The following is a 25,324-nucleotide window of genomic DNA, read 5'->3' as shown; positions in this document are numbered from 1 at the left end:
GTGACTCTAGACAATTACTCTTCACTCAGTGTGGCCCAGGCAAGGAGGGAGGTAGTTACGGGAGTGAAAAGTTTTACCACATGGGAGATTAAATTAAAAAGCTCTGCCTGTTAACTGGGCCCCCTAACTTCCTATTCAGAGTGAGAACACAGAGCTTACCAGACAATCGGAAAGAAGCATTTTATCCAACCAAACTCATACAAGTTATTGTGTGCACAAATCAAACCTTAATGAGCCTGAAATATTTTGGAACAAATTGTTTTGCGCTAATGAAACAAATATTGAACTGTTCGCCAAAACCTGACATGAAAATCTTTTCTGAAGGAAAAGCATACATCTTTGAAGAAAAAGATACCTTGCCAACCATTAAACATGAACATTGTTTTATTGTGGATTGAAGCAGTGGCAACAAAAAACCGTATGGTGTGAGTGCAAGGAAAAATAGATTCAACTAAAAAACAGCGTATCCTAAAAGCTAATGTCTTCGTCCGTGATGAAGTTGAAGCTAAATAAAAACCGGATATTTCCACTCAAAATCAATGGTGAAGTATTTACAGGAAATACATTTTGGAGAGTATTATTGAAAGTCTATTGCGGAAAATCTGAAACATGGAGGCCCGTGATGGCAAACCTATAGCACATGTGCCACAGGTGGCACAGACAGTCCTCTCTGCGGGCATGTGAGCCGTTTTTCCAGTTCAGCTCCATCGCGCATACGCACGGCCAGCTGATTTTGGGGTCTCTGCTGGGAGATGTGCATGCATTTGTAGGGGGCAGGGACTCACTTGTGCACAGGGGCGGGGAGAAGCATGGGAGGGCAGTGCACCCCCAACAGCCCATTTCTTGTGCCAGGAGGCTGCAGGGAGGCCTACTATGTCCAAAATGGGGCACAGGTGTGTGCCCCTCCATGGCTTGTTTTTGGTCCCAGGAGGCTGCAGGGTGTTTGTGTGTGCATGCGTGGGGGGAGGAGCAGGGGGCCACATACACATGTGCAGAGTGGCGCAGGGGGCACACATTGCCTTATGGATGCGGGCACGCGATGACAAAAAGGTTAGCTATCACTGATGCAGGGCATGCAGAAAAGTTTCACAATATTTCTGAGCTGCAAGAGTTCTGCAAAGACAAGTGAGAAAAAAATTTGAAAAGCAAGTACTAAAAGATTCTTCGCTGGCTACAAGAAACATTTGGAAACTATTCATCCTATCTAGTCTATCTATTCCAGTTGTTACAAAGTATTGACTGAAAGGGGGTACTCATTTCTGTACTTCCTATGGTCACTGTTTGCATAAAAATGTTGCATACATACATTTGTGTCAGTGGTGCAACAGGGACGGGCGTCCACCACATGAACGCCCACAGTACGCGCATGCGTACTTACCTCCCGCGATGCCTCTGCAATGCTTCAGCTGCTCGGTGGAGCGTCGCACAGGCACCCTACGCTCTGTGCGCGGAAGCCCCGAAAACTTCAAATACTGATAAGGAGCGAGGGCAGGTGGGTGGGCCCTCTGGGGCACCATATTGGAACGGTACCTGGTGCTCCCGGCAGGCATCAATACGCCCATACCGGGGCATACCATTCATAACCCACTACTGGTTTGTGTGTGTGTACACATATGCATGCATGAATTTTCCCCCCATTCAATCGTGTTTGATTCTCGGAGACTGCCTGGATGAGTCCCTGCAGATTATTGACAGATTATTCAGAAGTTGCTTGCCATTGTCTGCTTCCTAGGGCTAAGAAAAAGTGACTGGCCCAAGGTCAGCTAATTGGCTTTGTGTCTAAGGGACTCCAACCTTATGCCTTACCCACTACACCAAACCAACTCTCATTATACATGCATTGATATTTCCAAAAAGATATCTTTGAATTTTAAACCATGGAGAGGCTTTCAAATTCTGTTAACTTAGGGTTTCACTCAAGTGATGTAATTTGACCGGAGTGTACTTGAATACAAGTCCTCTTGAGTTTTCAGAGGAAATACCCAATTATAAATCCCAAAATTACAAATAAATGACATTCAGAACAAACATTTTGAGCCCAAAATCCTGTGAGCATGAAATTGCTATCTAATTTGAAAAAGGTTATTTTGAAGTTGTTTAAAATATTCCAGTGCTGTTTTGCTCATGCCAGATACATTTCTTCCAGCAAGTTCAGGACAGCTGATGTGGACTTAATAAGAGGCGTTTTTTTTTAACCTGAAATAGGAAATTTTGAACTTGAAATTATCCACATTCAAAGCTCATGCACACCATTGACGAATAAATACTCAAGGTTTTCTGCATAGGTGTATAAAACTGTCCACTGTGTGTCATATTCCAATATATTAATGTCAGTATAGTATAAAGGTAAAGGTTCCCCTCGCACATAGGTGCTAGTCATTCCTGACTCTAGGGGGCAATGCTCATCTCCGTTTCAAAGTCAAAGAGCCAGTGCTGTCCGAAGACATCTCCATGGTCATGTGGCTGGCATGACTAAATGCTGAAGGTGCACGGAGCGCTGTTACCTTCCTACCAAAGGTGGTTCCTATTTTTCTACTTGCATTTTTACATGCTTTCGAACTGCTAAGTTGGCAGAAGCTGGGACAAGTAATGGGAGCTCACTCCATTATGTGGCGCTAGGGATTCGAAATGCTGAACTGCCAACCTTCTGATCAACAAGCTCAGCATCTTAGCCACTGAGCCATCACGTCCCCCAGTATAGTATAGTATAGCCTTTATTGTCATTGTACATTATATATACAACAAAACTGGTTGTATGTCAGTTTCTTATATTTTTTTTAAAAGCAATATACAAATAATAATGACATATACAAAACTCTCCATTTTTGCCTTAATCTGACTAATTTACTTTAACCTTGTCTGTTTGACCAACAGCGTCTTCAAAGTTTCTATTCCAAGTCTTCCCAGAAATTCTACGAGATGAAAGGAACAGGACTTTAGGTCTTAGTCACATATTCCACTTGCTAATAACTCTCCTTGTTCTGCTTTATTACATGTTAACTATATTTCCATAGCCCATTTAATTTTGATATTAAGTTTAAAACTAACGAAGCTGGACATTTTTTGTGTGACTACAACTGCTGTTTCTTTAACTAATCTAATTAAACATGTTGGACCAACACAACCAGTGGTTTATGTGGGAGATAACTCATAGTACCGAATGGTAATTTGTAGATTACATCTATGACATTATATGCACCAATAAATCACATATTAGTGTTCTTCCTCTTAACGCTTGTGGGAGAAGGAAAGGATAATAAAATTTCATTACTAACTTCATATGGACTCCTTCAAACTAATTGGAGGGATTCCCCTGTATGATTAATACTTGGCATCTGTAATCACTCCACAAACTTATTCAAGTAGGACTTCATTAAATGTATTGCATATATCATTCAGAAAAATTAATTAAAATCTGCTTGGAGTGATGGAAGGAATTCTATCATCATCATCATCATCATCATCATCATCATCATCATCATCATCATCATCTAGATTATAGTTCCTCTGATATTGGATGTTTAAACTAACTTCAAAATAATTGAATGAGCATGAGGAGGAGGAGGAATGGTCCACTGTATTAAATTAGATGCACAATTAAAACGGACCCATTGAAATCAAGTTTGTTGAAATAGAAACTCTATTTGTTTCAGGCAGTGGGTTTATTCTGAGTATGGATCTAGTCCTTTTCTTGCTGGAGTGTAATATTTATAGGCCTGTCAACGTGTTTTGGGATTGTGCAATCACAAATTCTAATGACTTTTTCTTTCTTTCAACAGCCTCATAAGACTGTAGTCAGATCCCAGTTATGTTAAGTGAAAGACTTCTATTACTTTTGGTTATTCCCAGAGAGACTAATTTACTTTGAATTTGCTCAGCAGTCCATCAGGTCTTTAACTAAGCAAAGATGAAGCAGTTCAAATCAAGATCCCAGTGGTATAACATTTGATGCTAACTGAAATTACAGTAGACAATTCATCTTCATTTGTTCCAGCTCAATATATATGAAGTCAAATTTCCTTCAGTTGAGTTTGAGTCTTCATCAAACATCAAGATGCACCAATGCAATTTTCTTGGAATGTTATTGATGTCCATTTTAGGAATAATTTTATCAACTTCCCAGTCTATCTGTCCAATGTCTCTCATCTAAGGATTAAATAAACCCAATTCACCAAAATTCTCCCTGTCTAGACAAGGATAACCATTTCATAAGATCTTGTGATCAACAATTATGCTCAGGGTGAATACAAATCCATTAAAATATGTGTTGCTTAATATATTTCTAGCCAGATTTTTATGATAGAACTATTCTAATACAGTACAGTTTATAGAAATGAATATGTACATCACAAAACATATAATGTTATGAAGAAAAATAAATCAGGAAACCAGTATATAAATGATTAGAGGAATAGCAATGAAATAATAATCAAATAAAACCATATTTTTTAAAAAATAATAAAATAATAATAGTTAACCTTATCAATCTCCTGTTGAATGTAAACTAATGTAAACTATTCATAAACTATGAACCATCACTGAAAAAAGCTTTGGACATTTATAAGGGATGGACAAATTATTAATTCATTACTCATTTATTCACTATATTGATTGTATTAAAATATGTTACATTTTCTACTTTAAAAGCCTTCAAAATGGCTTAGACATAATCTTCCATGCACAATTTTATTTAAATCTGTACAAGAGTTCATATTTAAATGCATATTCTCTAAACACATTTTGCTTCACATAGATTAAGTTTTAAGAATGTTTCAAATACATGTTTCAAAATGTGTTCCTCTGCCCAGAGGCATATTTTGGTAATTCTTTGGATTTCTTTAAAATTAACTGCATTACAAAATTCAGAGAAAAGTAATATGCAAAGAAGGAGCCATATTTAGACCAAATATTAGACCCACAAATTTGGACCGGAGCTTTGAATACTTTACAATCCTGCTTTCCAAGAGATTAATAGATTATTTAACAAAGTGAAGTTTCTAAAATGGCTTTAGTGACCAGTTTAATTTAATAGGGACACGGTGACTCAGTGTCTAAGACACTGAGCTTGTCAATCAGAAAGATCAGCAGTTCGATGGTTCAAATCCCTAGCACTGTGTCATGGAGTGAGCTCCTGTTACTTGTCCCAGCTTCTGCCAACCTAGCAGTTTGAAAGCATGTAAAAATGCAAGTAGAAAAATAGGAACCACCTTTGGTGGGAAGGTAACAGCGCTCCACACACCTTCAGCGTTTGAGTCATGCCAGCCACATGACCACACAGACAGCACTGGCTCTTCAGCTTTGAAACAGAGATACAGCCCCCCCTCTCCCCCCAGTCAGGAATGACTAGCACATATGTGCAAGGGGAACCTTTACCTTTAATATATCTACTATCTGATATATAGATATGTATATATCAAGATTATAAAGAACAAGAATAAATAGTGAACATAGAAACAGAAAATAAAAGGACAGGAAAATAAAACTGTAAAAAAGCAGCTTCTGATCTTCTTGACAGTGGTTATAAATTCATTTATATTTTGCCCTCATTCTCTGAAGCTATCTCATCATTTCCTTTCTCCCACAAGCTACCATTTCTAATCTTAAAACCCATAAATCTCAAGTTCATGTTTCTCTTTTTTCAGCAAGACTTCTATAAAGATTGCATTGGGAGCCACTATCAATTGCCCTAATTTATTAGGCCAATCTCTATTTATTGGGCCTGTAAATTCCCTCACTGTAAGGCAAAATGAAGAAGGAGAGGAGGAGGAGGAGGAGGAGATGATCAGCCTTCCATATCAAAAGTGGGATTCTATCTATCAGTGGAAATATAGTCAGTGGAAATGATGCTGCTTCAGACTTTGACAGTCCCATCCATTGAAAATTACTTGGTTTGGGCATGCCCTAGGTATTTTTCTGACTGTCTACCTAATGAAGGAATGATGAGGTACTGATGTAAAACGTGAGGTTCCCAAAATGAGTGGGAGTGATGGCTAGGGTTTTCTTTCCTTCCTGGGAATTTACTGTCCTCAATTAATCAGTCCACTGTAAGGATGGTATGTTTCCTGCTTCAAAATGGAAGGAACATGTGGGTTGATTTTGGATCAGAAAGCAGGAATGTGTTAATTTTCCTGCTATTTTGATATCAAAGAGCAATTCACTTAGAACGGGTGTTGTACCAGAGAAGAAATCTATACCTATTGGTTGGAGTAAGTGAAATGACTATAAAGCCAGAACTTTATGGAGATTCCCAGTCATCCAGGTCATGGTTGTCCCAAAGGTGCTTTTTCAAGAGACAACTGGGCTTTCTGGTTTTTCCTTGAAGATGTTTTGTTTCTCATCCAAGAAGTTTATTCAGCTCTTGAAGAAGCTTCTTCAGCTCTCTTATCAGCAGACTGAAGAAGCTTCTTGGATGAGAAGGAAAACATCTTCAAAGAAAAACCAGAAAGTCCAGTTGCCTCTTGAAAGAGCACCTTTGGGCCAAAGCCAGAAGAGGTTCAGAGAAGGTGGAACCTATTTAGTTTGAACTTCCTCAGCTTGATGCCTTCCAGATATTTGATGGTAATATTATCCATTCAGTCGTGTCCAGCTCTTGGCTGTTCTATTGTATGGGCCAGATCTCTCCACGTCTTCCGATTTGCAGTACTTGTTTGAGTTTCTCTATGCTCTGGCTGGTGTCAGCTTTGATGGTGTCCATCCACCGTGTTCTTTGGCAGCCTGGTTTCCTTTTACAGCTAACTCTTCCAAGCATAATTGCTTTCTCCAGTGAGTTCCTTTGCTATGACGTGGCCAAAATAAGTGAGATGGAGTTTTGTGATTTTTGCTTTCCCATGATAGGTCTACTGTTATGCAATCCAGTTCTCCCTTGTTAGTCACTTTTAGTTAGTACAGGTACTTAGGACAATAAGGTAAACATTTATCAAGGTAAACCGCTCCAAACTCAACTGCAGAAAATACAACGTCAGCAACAGAGTGGTCAATGCCTGGAATGCTCTACCCGACTCCGTTGTTACATCCTCTAACCCTCACATCTTCAACCTTAAACTGTCTACCATGGACCTCACCCCATTCCTAAGAGTCTGTAGGAGGCATGCATTAGCGCACCAGTGTGCCTACTGCCCGTATCCTACGCTCCCCATTTATTTGTATTCATTTCCTTCATGTCAATGTTCATATTTATATCTGCTATCTTGTACATGTTTGACAAACCAATAAATAAAATAATAAATAAATAAATTCTTTCAATCCTAATCAGTAATCCAGTGACGAGGGATGAGATGAAAAGGGAGTCAACCCAAAAGAGACATCGGGCAAGTTTATCTCTGCTTTGGATCTTATGAGATATTAACTTTTATTCCTACCCCCCCCCCCTTTGCTTTTTGAAAGGTTCCTCTCTTGCAAATGGAGGCCTGAATCTTCATACCACTGTGAAACGGAAACTGGAGAGTGAAAAGGGTTACGTCTTCGATAAGAGACTCAGGTACAGCGTGCGTCAAAATGAAAGCAACTGTCGGTTTAGAGACATTGTTGTACGCAAAGAAGATGGATTCACACACATCCTCCTGTCCAGTCAGACCTCAGATAACAATGCACTGACTCCAGAGGTACGCAGTGAACACCCAATCGAAGAGAACAGTGGGAAGTGATCGATATCTCTAAAAGTATCCCTCTGTTTATAATTTGTCCCCTAATGAAATAACTCCCTCGAATTCCATTTCTGATTTTGATTTTGAAGGGAAGACCAGACTGGGGGCTGCAGGTTGAAGTACATGAACAACTTTGTCAATGTTTACTTAATATTGTTTTACCTTTCCTGTCACATTCATATGTAGAAGTTGGAGTCAGGTCCTGGTATAAAATTCTTGAGGTTTCCTATAACTTGGATTTTTATTTTTTTTGAGCTTTTTCATTCTTTTTCAAGGGTGCAATCAGTCTGAAGGACATAAATATTTGAGAGATTACCGTATTTTTCAGAGTATAAAACTCACCTTTTCCCCACTAAAAGAGAGTGAAAATTTGGGTGCGTCTTTTACACTAGATGTAGCCCCACCCACCCATCGTCCCCCACCCTTTGGCCTCTGCCTTCCAGCAATTTACCTCCTTGCAGCAAATGGGGAAAATGGGCCTTGTGGAGGCTGCAATAGGCTATAGCAATCCCTGCAGCCTGAAACAGCTGATGATCAAGAGGCGCCTTTGAACTGAAAGTGAAACTTGCTGTTTGCTCCTGGAGGCAAATTGCTGGGAGACCGAGGCAAAAAAAAAATTTCTTGTGCTAATCAGACTGTTTGCTGTTTGCTGCAAGAAGGTAGGTCAATCTACAAAATGTTCAAATTATTAGATTTATTTTTTAAAGACTGTTTTATTATTGTTCTAGACAGCTTAACAAAATGAAGCAGCTTTTTAAAATAAATGCTTGATCTGAAGAGGCCCAGTGCTATTGTATCTTCTTTCAAATGGCAAAGATAGCAGTAGACTTAGCAATAGCAGTAGACTTATATACCGCTTCATAGGCCTTTCAGGCCTCTCTAAGCGGTTTACAGAGAGTCAGCATTTTTGCCCCCAACAATCTGGGTCCTCATTTTACCCACCTCGGAAGGATGGAAGGCTGAGTCAACCCTGAATAACTATACTTCCAGAAAGCACATCAATTTTAACAGCATCTGTACAAGTATAATCTGAAATGTAACACTATAAACAGTGCATTTTGTCTGTACTGTTTGCTGTTTGTTGCAAGGAAGCACATTTCTGGGAGGCAGAAGCAGATTCCCACACACACACACTTGTTTTCCTCCCCAAAAGCTAGGTGTGTCTTATATTTCAGAGCACTTATACTCCAAAAAATACAGTAGCTGGAAGACAGAGAAAAAGTTACCTCCTAAGACAATTACAAATTGGACTTACAGTTCTTGAAAGCATGGGTGTCTATGAGGATATTATGCAATTAATAATCCTTTAATTGAAGAGAAGAACTAGGGGTAACTTGATAACTGTCTTCCATTACTTGAGGGGTGTCACAGATGAGGGGGGCAATGTATTCCCCAAAGCCTCTGAGGTCCAGAGAAGGTATTCAGTTGGTTCAGACTAGTTCACCCAAATTGGTAGTGGCCAGGCTCCAAAACATCCTATGTAGCCTCGTTTTCGATGCCACGCACATGCATGCACGCTGTGCGCACAAGCAAAGCACATGCGTGGAAGGCCGCAGGCATGCACGGAAGGCACAGGCACTGTTGCAAACCAATGGTAAACCTAAATGAACCCCACTGCTGGACAGGACAAAATGTAATGGGTGGAAACTTGTTAGACAGAAATGCAACCTAGAACTATGGAGAATTTTCCTGACATAATAATTCATAATAATTACCTAATAACATTAATTAATAATAATTAATCAATGGAATAGCTTGCCTCTGAGAGTTGGGAGTGCTCCAATGCTGGAGGACTGGACAGCCATTTGACTAGGTTAGTATACTTCTATCTTGAGCAGGGGGTTAGACTAGAAGACCTCTGAGGTTCTTTACAGTCGTATGATTCTATGTTCTAATACAAATTACATCATTTGAATGATGATGTGATACGCATGACATCCCTGTGGCTTCTGCAGGATGTTTCCGCTGGAAGAGAGATACCACCAATCAATATAAATAATATTGAGGTACAGCTGAATATTCTATTCTAATCTAATCTTATTCTACTCTATTCTTACCAGCAAAGCAGCTGTGCCTATAGAGACAAAAAGATTTCCAAACACCCTCATTAGGCTTACACAGTCAAAATCAAAGCTCTTCATTTGGGCTAACGCAGCACCCCCCCAACCTTTTGGGCACCAGGGACCAATTCCGTGGAGAGAGAGGGTTTTCCGCGGACTGGAGCGGACTGTGGTTTCACCTGCTGCCTGCCTCCCGCAGATGGGGCTTTGCTTGTTTGCATGGGCTAGTTTCTGGCATGCCGTGTTCTGGTACCATTCCATGGACGGGGGGTTGGGGACCCCAGGGCTAAGGCACATTGCTGAAAACTACTTCCCAACCTTTGCACAGCCCTTCTGAGCCAAGATCAAAGCACCATTGAGTCCTTCCCTTTGCCTCCTCCTCCTCTTGGTCACTGTAGTTGTTGCCTTTGATGTTAGGAAGCATCTCAAAAGCGGAAATGAAATATAGATTTGAGCAACAGCTGGTGGGAAGCAACAGATGCAAGTTATCCTCAGTCAGATTTGAAGCAATAAAAAAAAACCCAGGGTAAATATTCCATGATTTGTGTCAAAGAACCGGATGGTTTTTTTGTTTCTCTACAGATTATGAAGGAGGTCCGGAGAGCTCTTTGTAACGCGTCCGCAGATGATAGCAAACTCCTGCTGCTCAGTGCCGTAGGCAGTGTGTTTTGTAGCGGCTTGGACTATTCCTACCTAATTGGAAGGTTATCCAGCGACAGAAGAAAAGAAAGCACCCGGATCGCTGAGGCTATAAGGTGAATTTGGGGTTTTGGAATCCTCCAGACATTAAAAGAAACCCTCAGCCTACGACAGACGAGATGGTTTTATTTATTTTAACGTTTGAATCGGGTTGGTTAGGCCAAATGAAAGAGGTGTTTGATATTTATATTCCCTTGATGTAGTGTATATTTGCTCAGCATGCTTAGCTTAGGTTGATGCAAACTTATTCCTCCTCCTATCTGTAATTCTTTAGCTGCCACATTGAGGTCTTTTGCCCAGCTGAAGGTAGAAGAAATTGTATAGTAAGAAATTTGAAAGGTTTTATCTTTATCCAATTATCAATAAGTCTTTGTGATCTAAACAAAATATTATTACTTTGCCCATGGCAATATGGGCTAAGATAGTGCTATTATCATCTTCATAAAAATAGACTTCCAATAGCAAAGCAACCAAATAAACAGAGAATAACAAAGGATCTAGAATAGAATAGGAATAGGAACAGGAACAGGAACAGGAACAAGAACAAGAACAAGAACAAGAACAAGAACAAGAACAAGAACAAGAACAAGAACAGAATAGAATAGAATAGAATAGAATAGAATAGAATAGAATAGAAAGAATAGAATTCTTTATTGGCCAAGTGTGATTGGACACACAAGGAATTTGTCTTTGGTGCAGCTGCTCTCGGTACATAAAAGAAAAGATGTATTTGTCACGAATCATAAGGTACAACACTTAATGATAGTCATAGGGTACAAATAAGCAATCAAATCAGACTAGGAAACAATCAATATAAATCATAAGGATACAAGCAACAAAGTTATGGTCATACAGTCATAAGTGGGAGGAGATGGGCGATAGGAATGCTGAAAAGATTAATAGTAATGCAGACTTAGTAAGTAGTATGACAGTGTTGAGGGAATTATTTGTTTACCAGAGTGATGGTGTTCAGGAAAAAAAACTGTCCTTGTGTCTAGTTGTTCTGCTGTGCAATGCCCTATAATATCATTTTGAGGGTAGGAGTTGAAACAATTTAAGTCCAGGATGTGAGGAGTCTGTAGATATTTTCACAACCCTCTTTTTGACTCGTGCAGTACACAGGTCCTCAATGGAAGGCAGGTTGGCAGCCATTTTTTTTTTTTTTTTGCAGTTCTAATTATCCATTGAAGTCTGTGTCTGTCTTGTTGGGTTGCAGAGCCAAACCAGACAGTTATGGATATGCATATGACAGACTCAATAATTCCTCTGTAGAACAGAATCAGCAGCTCTTTGGGCAGCTTGAACTTCCTGAGTTGGCAGAGAAAGAACATTCTTTGTTGTGCTTTTTTGATGACATTTTTGATGTTAGGTGTCCATTTTAGGCCTTGAGGTATGGTAGAACCTAGAAACTTTTCCTGTACTTATCTCTTATATTTGGTAGGTTACTTAATTACTTATAAGTTGCTTGTTGCAAAGTGTGCCAGTCCAAATATGTCTACACAGCCACTTTAGAAGGCTTGTTTCTTCCATATTACATTCTGATATTCATATTATGAAATACTTCCAGAACTTGTGGATGCTCCATCACTGGAGCTTTTCAAAAACAGATTGGAGAGCTATTTGTCTGGACTGGCATAGGGTCTTCTGCTTGAGCAAGGGATTGGACTGGAAGACCTCTAAGATCCCTTCCAACCCTAGTATAATGTGTTTTATGTTAGGTACCCTAACATGGTATGTCTGGAGCATATGACACTGTAAGATTTGGAACTGCAATCCCATCTTGTTCTCTTGAGCTCTGCACATTTTTTTTTAATTTAATCCTTAGCTTTTTGTTGGAACAGATATAATTCATTACTTGTCTGTGCCAAACATTTAATATTTTGCTTTCATGAATACTGGAGTCATTTGAAAAAGGAAGTTTAGTGTTCGTAGAATATTCATATTGACAGCTGGGATTCTCCTTAACTAAAACAGATTTAACTTTTTCTATCTAGAAGTGTCTCTTGATATAGTTTTCCAATTTGATGAATAATTATTCCTTTAAAAAGTCTTCTTTGTCAAACACAAATTAACAGAACTGTTAAAGTTCTATAGGCATGTTGTTTTTCATTCTGTCAAATTCCATACCAAAGTTTGGATCCCCCCCTCCCCTTGACTAGTTCAATAAACCAAATTCTATATGTTACCAACAATATTAAAGATTCTCAGGGTTGAGTAATTTTGAGCATAATATCATCAGAAAATAATTACAGTTTATGTTTTTCCGTAGTTGATTTGATTCCTTAAAGTCTACATTCTTGACGTATTCAAGTTGCCAAAAGTTGTAGTTTAATCAGAGTCTAGAAAGAGTGCAGAGAAGAGCAACAAAGATGATTAGGGGACTAGAGGCTAAAACATATGAAGAACATTTGCAGGAACTGGGTATGTCTAGTTTAATGAAAAGGACTAGGGGAGACATGATAGCAGTGTTCCAATATCTCGGGCTGCCACAAAGAAGAGGGAATCAAGCTATTCTCCAAAGCACCTGAAGGCAGGACAAGAAGCAATGGGTGGAAACTAATCAAGGAGAGAAGCAACTTAGAACTAAGGAGAAATTTCCTGACATTAGAACAATCAATGGAACAACTTGTGAATGCTCCAACAGTGGGAGTTTTTAAGAAGATGTTGGCTAATCATTTGTCTGAAGTGGTGTAGGGTTTCCTGCCTAAGCAGGGGGTTGGACTACAAGACCTCCAAGGTCCCTTCCAACTCTGTGATTTTATATTCTAAGAAAAAGAAAGGGGAGAACACAGTCTTGTCCTTTCAGTATATTGTGCATTGCCCCAAGGTGAGGCCACTCAATATTGAGTTTTTGTCCTTTATAAATACACCATATTGATGTCAAAAAAGTTAGAGCTGTAACCCATTTTCTTCAGAACTGCAAACATGAAAGGACATTTCAAAATTGTCAAAGGCTTTTTCAGCATAAAGGAAAATCAAATCTTTTTTTGTCCTTTTGATTTGTCTTATCAATAACATTTATGATATGCCTGATATTATTTCTCTTTGCAAGTACTGCCATAAAAGGTTTGCAGTCCACATTCAGTAAGGAGATGGGTCTGCAAAATTCAGATAAGTTGAATACTTATTTATTTATTTATTTATTTTAAAAAGATTTTAAAAAAGAAGTGTTTCTTTCCGTGCCAAAGGAAGTTCTTCCTGTACCTGAATTGCATTCATTGCCTTGATTACAGGTTTGGTCAGAATGTCTTGGAAAGTTTTATAGTAAAGTGTAGAGATACTATCAGGTGCTCTACATCATTTCAAATTCAATTGTTTTACTGTTTATTCAGTTTCATTTCTTGTTGCAGATAGATAAAAACTATTTTGTGTTGATCTGTAATTTTTTTAAATGGTGCCTCATATAAATATTCATTTATGTTTTTTTGTGAATCACATTGACTCTCCTTTTCTAGCAGACATTTTTAATTCTTCAGTTTCTCTTTAGAAAACCCTGTGTAAGCTGGGACTTACAGAGCTGTAGAACTCTCTAACTTCCAAACACTTCAATTAGCACTTTATTGATTAGATTAAGGTTATCTGAATTCTCTTACTTCTCATTTGGTTATCCATCCTCAGATTACCCTGAATTGTTGCCTTCCAAATGTACTTTGATATATTTAGAAGGCAGTAAGTTAAGGACTTTCTTACTAAGTAAGTAAGTAAGTAAGTAAGTAAGTAAGTAAGTAAGTGGCTCAGTGGCTAAGATGCTGAGCTAGTCAATCAGAAAGGTCAGCAGTTCAGTGGTTCAAATCCTTAGTGCCGCGTAACAGAGTAAGCTCCTGTTACTTGTCCCAGCATCTGCCAACCTAACAGTTCAAAAGCATGTAAAAAAAATTCAAGTAGAAAAATAGGAACCACCTTTGGTAGGAAGGTAACAGTGTTCTGTGTGCCTTCAGCACTTAGTCATGCCAGCCACATGCCATGGAGACGTCTTCGGACAGCGCTGGCTCTTCAGCTTTGAAATGGAGATGAGCACCGCCTCCTAGAGTCGGGAACGACTAGCACATATGTGCGAGTGGAACCTTTATCTTTTAAGTCAAGGAAAACTAAAAATTACTAAAATTTTAAGCCAACATAGTTTTGTGCTCTGAGACTTCTAATTCAACATATCTGAAGAACACCAATTTGCAGAAAACTAAAGCAATCTTTCTCTTAACTCACTCATATTACATTCGATGCCAATCAACGTAATATGAAGGACAGGTTTTCAGATGCAAACTGTGGGTTGTCCTATCCAATTTGGACTCATGCCATACCTTGGCCAGTAGTAGCCATGTAATCATGGTTCATTTTTGTCAATTAGGTTTATATCAAATAACAATATATTTTCATTTGAGAAGGCGGTAATACAGCGCTGCAGCTCAAGCTGTATATATTCAGAAGATTCCAGGGTTTAGACCAGGGGTAGTCAACCTTTTTATACCTACTGCCCACTTTTGTATCTCTGTTAGTAGTAAAATTTTCTAACCACCCACCGGTTCCACAGTAATGGTGATTTATAAAGTAGGGAAGTAACTTTACTTTATAAAATTTATAAAGCAGAGTTACAGCAAACCCCTATCGCCCACCATGAAAGCTGGAACGCCCACTAGTGGGTGGTAGGGACCAGGTTGACTACCACTGGTTTAGACTATAAACATGTGAACCTGGAATCTTCCATGTATCCTTCTGGGACGAGAAAAAAATCTTGGACAGCAACCAACATTGAACTCAACAGACCAATGACTTAACTAGGTATATTCGTTCCTGGAAGTTCTGTTTTGAGCTGTGCCAAAAATTATCTTTACTTTTAGAGAATACAGAACAACAGAACTGAGAGGACACTTTGAGGTCTTATTTTAAAAAAACCTGTAAAAACATGTTTAGAATAGAATAGAACAGAATAGAATAACAGTTGCTTCTTGTCCTACCCTCAGGTGCTTTTCTTGTTTTTCTCCCCAAAAGAAAAGAAGGACGCTCTGAAGTATAATACTTCGGAGCGTCTTATACTCTGAAAGATAACGGTAGTTCATTGTGACTCCCATCCATCTCTTCCATTCCAGGGATTTTGTGAAAGCCTTTATTCAGTTTAAGAAGCCCATTGTGGTTGCCATCAATGGCCCTGCTCTAGGCTTGGGAGCATCAATTTTACCACTCTGCGACATTGTGTGGGCAAGTGAAAAGGCCTGGTTCCAAACGCCCTACGCAACCATTCGGCTCACTCCAGCAGGCTGCTCATCGTACACATTTCCACAGATATTGGGCGTGGCTCTGGTAAGATTTCCTTCTTTCAGATTTCTATGGTCCCACTTGTTCTGAACTAGGCTTCCCCAAAAAGCACAAGGCAGACTCCTGGTCCCGACAAAACCCCTTTTATTAAACAAATGTGAATTCCTCTCATTTACATTCAGCAAAGGCCTGGCAAACCGTCTTTCAAAGGAATATTTATGACTACAGACCTTATCTATCTTGGAAAGCTGCCATGTCAATATTTTCCAAATGAGGTGCTGTGCAAGGAAAGACTGGGCACAGAGTCTCTGAGATTCATGGACAGATCTTCACATTCCTGAAATGAATTTAACAACCAAGTGAACAAATTGTTTCCTGAAAAAGCCCATTTCCCTTTCGCTCCTCTTTTATTTCCTATGGGAGGGGCCAATCATCTTCCACCTGTGACTTTACTCCCAAGTTTACCCTGATTTCTGAGTTGTTCTTTTCTACTGGCAGCTCTGCACATGCACACACTGGGAATAGCCTCTGGCTGTTCCTTTGCCTCACTGCTGTTTAGCTCTGTAGGCAGCTAATCAGTGCCAGATGGCCTCGGCCCCATCTCTGCCTCTGACACAGAGGCCTCGTCCGAGCTTTCTCCGGCCTCCAGGACTGGCCCATGCACCTCCCCAACCTCCTCACTGTCCGACTCTGCTGCCAGCTCTGCTGGCCACTGGTGGGCCACACCACTTCAGTTAAATAGCTTGACACCTATGGTGTTGTCCTATGTGTGGTTTTCTATTCCAGACCTTTCCTTCCTGACCTAATGGATGAACATTGGACCAAAGAAATGAACTTCTCATCTCTTTGTAGCAGACCTCTTCCAGTCACTTGATTTCTTTCCCCTCTGGATTTCCGATTTGTATGTACAAAGCAAATACTCAGGGCTGCAAGTTGTCTGCTATTGAAAAGCAGCTGAATCAGTTGCTTGCAAACATAATTATTGAAATGTGCCATCTTGAGTCTGTTTCATGGTCAAGAGGCAATTTTCTATTTAAAGGTCCCATTTCTAAGTAGCTCTCCAGTCCAAATCAGATTTAAAGATCAAATAAGAATGGAAAAGAATCATCTTTGGTTAACCCATCTACAATCCCCACTAGACCACAGACAAAATAGATTTCAGCGTATTTCATCTGATTCATTTTTCCCAGTATGATGTGAGGCCTTTTTTTTTCTATTTATCCTACATTTGCATCTACCACTAAATAGGTCCCTATCTGTTTTGTGCAAATCTGTATGCAATGTAACCTTGTGTTTTGTGTTTGCTCTTTGTGGTGGAGAAGAATAGGTTGTCCTACTCTAATATATTCGATCCTTGCAGGCCAATGAGATGCTGTTTTGCGGAAGGAAGCTGACAGCACAAGAGGCTTGCAGCAGAGGACTTGTCTCCCAAGTCTTTTGGCCCACCACATTTGGGCAGGAAGTGATGCTGAGGGTAAAAGAAATGGCATCCTGCAGTGCAGTGGTAAGAAGAATATGAGATTTTATGGAAAATTCATTTGTTTGTTGGCCACCCACCTTACCTCAGTGTAATTCTTTGATGCCAACTGTATCCCACCTCATCTCTTTCAGAAACTCCTTTAGAAGGAACTTAAGACAAAGCACACCCTCTCTCGCCTCTTTTTTTATTATTATTAAACTAGCTGATAACCCGGCATTGCCTGGGTATTTATTTCTAAGGGGAAAATATCCAGACCAAACGTAATTTCTAATGTTGCATTTTCCCCCTTACCAGAGGAGCCCCCTTGTGGAATACTGTGAAGCCGTTACCATGGCAATTCCACTGTGCTGCACAGTAGAAGCCATTTTACAGCAGTACAGTAGAAGCCATTTTAAGGCACAGCAGGCTGTATCTTAACAGAACACACTCCCCGAGGGGTGTCTTACCTCCCACAGTATTTTTTTCCAGAGAGTAAGTCATCTGTGTACCAAGTTTGGTTGAAATTGCTCAAGGCGTTCCAGAGTTATGCTGGAACACACACAACACAACACAACACAACACAACACAACACAACACAACACAACACCACACACACACACACACACACACACACACACACACACACACACACACACACACACACACACACACACATATATATATATATATATATATATATATATATATATATATATATATATATATTGCCCAACTCCATTCCAACTAGTGTAAAACATGAGGTAATAAAAAATGAATTCCAGAAACAAGAACGCCAACAACACAAGAAGAAACATTTCACAAGAAATCCCCAGCCTCACTAGCCAAAAAGCTTGGGGATGAAATTGTAGATCTATTTTATACACTTGTTGTCCTGAAAAGATATGGGCAATGGTGTTCAACCTTGGCAACCTTTAAGATGTCTGGAACTCAAGTCCCAAAACTGATGGCTGATGATTGGCTGGGGAATCCTGGGAGCTGAAGTCCACATATCTTAAAGTTGTCAAAGTTGAGAATCACTGGATGAGGGGACAAAATATACTAGGAATTGCCAGTGTTTGCAGAGATTTTTTTTCATGAAAGAGGTGGATGATCCTAGGCCTTTTGATGAGTTCTTTGATGGCTTCTGGAATGCTTCCAACCATAATTGCTGAAAATCTATGGCATAGTTAGCTTCATGAATAAATAAACAAGTTTGAGATTAAAAAATGCAGACAGTTATAAACACTCAATAGCCTATATGTAGGTTACCTGCTTAATAAGGAAATAAAAGCTAGAGGGAAAAGCACACCAGAAAACCATAATCCTCTCTAGGGTATGACAGATTCTTTCCCCATTATTTACTGCTATGGACTCCCCAAATCCAAAAACTGTCCAAGATAGTCTTCAAAAAGGTGGCCCAAGGCAAAACATTAAACTCCCATATTGTTGTTTCCAACCTTAAATCATTTTTCATACATTATGCAAGTCCCAGGTTTTCAGTGGAGAAGAAACTGCATAAGCTGATAGAAAAATATTTTTCCCTTCCTATCTTTGTATGATGTCTGATGAATACTTTTCTCAAGTTCTCAAAAAGATGCCTCTGCACTTGGAGATCACCAAAAGAAGAACCAAATTGACTATTTAACAACAAACAAAAGATTTAGAAAATCAGTAAAATCAGTAAAGACATACCCTGGCGCAGATGTACCATTTGATCATAATCTATTACTTGGCGAAGTCCCTCTGAAACTAAAAAAGATGAAAAATCTGAATCCTCGAATTTATTTCTAAGGGGAAAATGTCCAGACGAAACATAATTTCTAAGGGAGTCCCCTGGTGGAGTACTGTGAAGCCGTTACCATGGCAACTACACTGTGCTGCATAATAGAAGCCATTTTATGGCAGTACAGTAGAAGCCATCTTAAGGCACAACAGGCTGTATCTTAATAGAACACATACACTGAGGGATTTTAGGGGTGTCTTACCCCCCACAGTATTTTTTTCCAGAGAGTAAGTCATCTCACAGGATTAATATATTAATTAATCATTAATAAGTTAATGGGGATGTAATTGCTTTCCCTTAGGTTTTAGAAGAATCGAAATGCCTGGTTCGGAGTTTTCTGAAATCTGGCCTTGAAGACGTGAACGAGAAAGAATGTCAGATGTTAAAGCAGCTCTGGAGCTCTTCCAAAGGACTAGATTCATTGTTCAGCTATCTCCAAGACAAGATCTATGAAGTTTGACATTGTCAAAAAGGAAAAAAAGCGGGGGGAATGTTCTGAGATCAAAGAGATTTCAGATGTCTCCGGGTTTGAGAAGAATCACATGAAAGGCAAAATCAAGATCCAGCAAATCCTCCCGGTGGCTTTTCTGAGAGCATCTCTAACATCTCAGAAGTTGCCTCTAGTTTTCTTGTTGTATTCAACTATTCTGCCTAGCAGAATGGATTTTTCTTTGTGGACGGAAAGGCGGATGTATTAACCCAGCCTTTGGCAAGAGTCGCATTTGAATACCCATGTGGCTGGAGAGAAACATACATTCCATGTGCCAGAAGCACTAACGGTAACCCCTTAAGGCAAACAACAAATCTTACTTCTTTGGTCTTCTTCTTTTTTTTCTTCATTAACTTATTCCCGTTTTACCGTAAGCAGCTCGTCACAGTCCAAATGATGGTTTAGAATTCAGCCGTCCTAAATCGTATTCATCTGGCTGGCCTCCTGTAAGAAGACGTCCATATAGTTTGTTTGTTCCACCATTAACAATAGAAGACGTGGTAGGTGGGTGATAGAATTTATAATGGCTAATGGATAAAAGAAAATAATTTTGCAAACAAAAAAAAAAAAAAAAAGGAAAACTTTCAAAATAATCCTACCTGGATTGGATTGCTTTTCCCCCTTTTGGTTCAATTTATTTAATTAATTTATTTGTGGTTGTGAGTCTCTGTGATATGGATATGAATATGTATGTGTGTGTGTAGGTATGTATGTGTGTGTGTATACAGTATATATACTACACACATTATAATATAATTTTATGTATGTGTGTATGCATACACACACAGTTTATACCTACATAGTTTGTGTGTGTGTGTATGCCGCTTTATTAATTATCACTGTACTTATACCTAGACTGGATAGGTTTTGCACATGTCAACAATCTCCCTGGTGGTCTTTAAAAAGATTGTGCTATGTCGGCAAAGACAAAAGGCAGTGAAATCTGATAATGCCATGGACTCTTGGGGCATTTAAAAAAAAAAGAACTCCATCTGCGATTCATATTCAGAAATTGTCCTCCAAGATGTGCACTGTATTTGAATCGTCCTTAAAGAAGAACATAGTGGTGCCGAAACTGTGAGTGTAACACAACTCCTCTTGAGAATAGGGCAGGGTGTAGCTTTTTGTTTTTTGTTTTTTAATATAAGAAACGTTTACTATTTTTTTCCTAACCAGCTGAAAAGTAATAACCATATTATTGCACCAACCTAGAGTAGCAACAAAGAATGAAGAATTCCTGCTGGCTTAGAGGCTACCCATCCCACCTCTGAGAAGTGGCATAAAATTCTTAGGGATGGCTTTGAAAATGTTGCTATTAGAGGTTCTGGAATTCCTTTTATTGTCCAGCAATTGATAGTTCTCCTTTCCATTAGGAAAATGCAGAAAGGAAGAGCTTTTCCTTTGGCTCATTCTGTGCTCCCTCGCTCTTAGAATCTGACCCCAATAGTTCCTGGAAGCACTGCAGAGATTTTTTCTGTAATTGCATCGATTTAACACCTTACAATGTCTGTGAAATCCCTTGAGAAGTAATGGAAGGACTTTTTTCTTTTTAAGTCGGCAACAAAGGTGCATTAAAAGGAAAAACATGGAAATGAAGGGGCTGCTTTGTGAGATGGCCTCCCATTTTCCAGCTACAAAAGTTGGAAAGAAAAAAAAAATAAGAGAAAGAAAGAAGGAAGGAAGGAAAGAAAGAAAGAAAGAAAGAAAGAAAGAAAGAAAGAAAGAAAGAAAGAAAGAAAGAAAGAAAGAAAGAAAAAGTTAAATATCTCTAGACTTAAGTCCATTTCATAAATTCTGACTTCCAGCAGTTTTCTTAAACGTTTTGGTTGTTTTTAATTTTTCTTGTTTCTTCTGTCTTGTTTCTGTTTAAGTTCCAATTCTTATTCTGTGTTAGCTTCCAAATGGGGACATTGAATTCAAGGGAAGAGAATATTTGTAGCTCAGGGTTGAACTGTGGAGTCCTTGGGGCTCTCTGAGCTTGGTTGTTGGTTTTTTTTCAGACATTTCATTACCCAACCAGGTAACATCATCAATGTTGATGTGATATTGAATTCCTGGAGATGGTTCCTTTGTTGATTTTTTAAAAATGCATTTATTTAGCAAACGTTCCTCTTTTCAGGAAATCTTTGCAAAATTCTTACAAATAAGTGCACACTCTGGCTTCAAGCATCGGACCATGATCTTACCAGAATGCATTGAACATATAAACCAAGATTTTCAGGGAAGGGAAAATGGAGAATGCTTCTTTTATTCTCTGCTATGGATGGCAAACAAATTCATAAATGTTTTGCATCTGGTGTCCAGCTGTTCTGGACTCAGGGATAAAATCCTAGAAGTATATAATACCAAGCAAATGAAAACCATGGCAATATACATACATACATACATACATACATACATACATACATACATACATACATACATGAATGCATTCATTTATTGAAATGATATTTTTCAAAATGTGGTCCAGTTCCTCTTCCAGAAATAAATTCAATGAACTAGCAGGAAAATGTTCCCATACTGAAACTTCCTTCCCAAGAATTCTTGGGATCCAAAAGTTCTGGATTTCCAAGTAAACCTTGTTTTGAAACATTAATATTTTTTCCACAGCTTTTTCAACATATTCTTATTTTTACATTTCAGTAGCTGAAACAGGCTAAATATAATTCCTTCATTTTAAAAAAATCAAATCCTAAATCTTACTTTTTTTTGGGGGGGGAACCATCAGTATGATTATTCTAATTTCAGGTTTTTTTAAAAAAAAAACTTTATGGTCAGTAATTATTTTTTTTAAAAAGCTTCCTCATCTGGTTTGATCTTTCCAGCATCACTTGAGTATTTAGCTATAAAGGTGTGCTATATATACTGGATTGAATATCTTGATTAATATCCACAGTATTTAATAAAATGCAAACTTTGCTGTTAAGTATGTCATATGATTTCATGTAAATGGTTTTGTACAAATCTTTAAAAGATTCCCCAGTTTTTGCATTTGTAGATATGGAAAAGTAAGCAATTCAATTTTTTTTCTGTTTGTCTTGCATGTGTGTGCATATGTATGTATGTATGTACGCATGTATATTTGTATGTATGTATATACACATACATACATACATATATTGCTGTATATAAAATGTGTGTATTTGGGTGCCCTTCTGTTTCAATGAATAAGCTTGCTGATTTTAATACAGTATATATTTTCAAATTATACATATATATATATAAATATATATATATATAAACTTTTTATATTTCTGTGGTAGATTAGGGTAAGCGTTCTAGGCAATCTTTTTACACAATGGTTAACTCTTCTTTTAATTCTCTAGTATTCTGGGGTTGATGCCAATTGTTTTTTCACTGAAAATAACACACTGTTTTACTGTTATAAATATATGCAGACAGGTTTTTTGGGGTTTCCTCCCTTCCTTTCTTCCAGGCTTGAAATAAGTGAATTTGTAGATTTGCTGCATTTGTGAATAAGCCTTACCACTAGTTTGAAACAAAGATTGTGAACTTCATGAGGAAAATGAAGAGTCAACTCTCTGGGGTGGCAGAATAGAAAGGACTATAGCATCATTTTTAAATCTGCGTATGCCAGGAGTTGAAGGCCCATCACATCTGGAGGACCCGGGATTGCAGGAGGTGGGGTTAGAAGATCTGAGCCTGCCTTGCAGACATGAAGCAAATGGGGGTGGGTGGGACACAATTCATACTGAAACTTTCCCGACCCCAAAACTCTTTCCAAGCATAATTTCTCTAACATTGAAATTCTGACTTGGACCAATCTGTAGAAGAGTGGTGGTTTGAGGGAAGGAAACCATGTTCAATGGATTTCACCCCCGTTCTTTCGATGAACTATTAAGAAAACCCCTTGCCTCCAACAGCTGCATCCCGACAGTCGAACAAAGGTAGAATGCAGGGCCGTAATGTTTTTCTAGTGAAATGGAGAATACGGGTTGTTCTGGTTGTGTGTACATGTGTTTCTTTCAGACATAGCTAGGCTCTTTAGCATGGGCTTTGTTCTGTAGTCAGGGATGGAAGCCTCTAGCCCAGGGATGGCTAACCTTTTTGTCCTCGCGTGCCAAAATTGTGCACGCACATGCCCACACCCACAATGCAATGCGCCCACCTGCACATGCATGCATTCTCCCCCCTATGGCGGGGGGCCTTTTCACCCTCCCCAAACTCTGGAGGCTTTCCTCGAGCTTTCGGGGGGGGAGAGAAAATAATCTCCCCCGGGCTCAGGAGGCCGGAAACTGGCCCGTTTCTGGACATCCGGAACTTCCAGGAGTCCTGTTTTTCGCGGGGCCCCCCCCCCAGGCTCTGGAGGTTTTCCTGAAGCTCCCAGGAAGGCAAAAACAGCCTCCCCTGAGGTTCTGAAGACCCTCATACTCCCCCCCCCACACACACACGCACGTGTGACCTCCATGCAGACCCTAAAATCAGGCAGGAGGCGCGCGCACATGCATAGTAGAGCTGAGCTTGGCAACAGCTTGCATGCTCACATCAAGGGCTCTGCGTGCCACCTGTGGCAAGCGTGCCATAGGTTCGTCATCATGCCCATGGGTCTAATCTGACCAACTCTAAGCAACCTTAATCATGCTCAGGTTCTTTGGGTGGCTCGATCTGTATAAGTCAAACCTGGTTGAAGCCAACTCTCTTTGGGAGACCCTAAAGTTTACATAAGAGATGTAGAGACAATCTGGATTGTGCATTGAAATGCTCCCCATTGTAAATGGATGTATCTCTATATACCCTATTAACAATATGTTTTGAAGCCGTTCTTAATATCTTTCGTCACTACTTCAGCTCTAAAACAAGGAAAGTCCTCCGTATAATTCCACTCACGTTTTCAAATAGGATTTTGGCTTGTAGACAATAATATATATCGTATGTAAATATCAAGCTTCCATTAAAAACAATAAGGACCAAAGAATTCCATTTTTCCAATCATGCCTTTGGTTGTCACGTCCCCCTTCAACTTGCATTTTGTATCATCTTTAATTCATTTTAGGGAAAGAAAAAGGGGCAAGGTAGCTGGAGTAAGTCTTATCTGCTGGAAAATGAAAAATAGTTGTAAGTCAGAAGGTGTCTATTGGTAAGGCTTATTACCAAACTAAATAAAAATAAAGCAGGTAACCAAATAAAAAAAAGAGAGAGAAAAAAATTAAAATATAGATTTTTTTCCAGATACGGCCCATAAGTTATTTTGTTGTCTAAATGTCATGTTTCCAATATTTGTGAAGACTGCACAGTATGACCAATATGAGGGTATGGGGCACCCCTTAACCACAGTGTTGTAAATATTTCAGAAACTAGTTCAGTACTGAGGGATGCATATCTTCTGATATATCTGATATCGTGACTGTGTAGATCAAATTGTACACAATTTATTTGTCCATGGTCCTGTAAACTAGTGTATGAACACATTTTTCTGGGTGCCTTAGAAGTTGTATTTTTCATGTGTGTTAATATGCAGTATTTATACATTGTGAGAAGCTGCTTTGAATAAAAACATTGAAACTTCCCTTTGGCGGATCAATGGGTGTCAGGGTGACGTTTTTGGCATGCTATCCCATTAGAATGTTTCCAGGACTGTTAACCAGATTTCAGTAGCTAGGAGGAGGAGGAGAAGGAGGATGATAGCCATTCAGTTGTGTCTGACGTGGCGAGTCTATGGGCCAAGTGTGCATTACTTCACTGACTTATCCCATACTTTGGAGTCAATTCTGATGGTGACCATCCACCATGTTCTTTGACAGCCTGATTTCCTTTTACTACTAACTCTTCCAAACATAATTGTTTTCTGCAGTGAATTCCCCTGCATGACATGGCCAAAATAAGAGAGATGCAGTTCTGTGATTTTTCCTTCTAGCGATGTGTCTGATGTTATGCGCTCCAGTCCTTGTTTGTTAGTCAACCTAGTTGTTCCCGACTCTA

The 25,324-nt window shown here is 39.1% G+C and overlaps 1 protein-coding gene across 1 annotated transcript in view; it reads left to right on the top strand.

Annotated features, from left to right (window-relative positions):
* The window catches only part of CDYL2 (chromodomain Y like 2), an 88,227-nt gene extending 64,615 nt beyond the window's left edge, over positions 1–23,612 (top strand). Inside the window, exons 3-7 of the mRNA XM_087729127.1 lie at positions 7,384–7,601; positions 10,286–10,458; positions 15,487–15,697; positions 17,013–17,156; positions 19,196–23,612. Of these exons, the coding sequence (XP_087585253.1) occupies positions 7,384–7,601; positions 10,286–10,458; positions 15,487–15,697; positions 17,013–17,156; positions 19,196–19,354 (905 nt within the window). The 3' untranslated portion in view covers positions 19,355–23,612. The remainder of the gene's footprint in view (positions 1–7,383; positions 7,602–10,285; positions 10,459–15,486; positions 15,698–17,012; positions 17,157–19,195) is intronic.
* Positions 23,613–25,324: the final 1,712 nt, after the last annotated feature.

The sequence above is a fragment of the Thamnophis sirtalis genome, unplaced genomic scaffold (genome assembly GCF_051295495.1).
Source record: "Thamnophis sirtalis isolate CommonGarterSnake01/CBP01778 unplaced genomic scaffold, rThaSir2_p1.2 scaffold_14, whole genome shotgun sequence".
Taxonomy (NCBI): domain Eukaryota; kingdom Metazoa; phylum Chordata; class Lepidosauria; order Squamata; family Natricidae; genus Thamnophis; species Thamnophis sirtalis.
The sequence above is the reverse complement of the archived record's forward strand: the minus strand, read 5'-3'. Positions and strand labels throughout refer to the sequence as shown.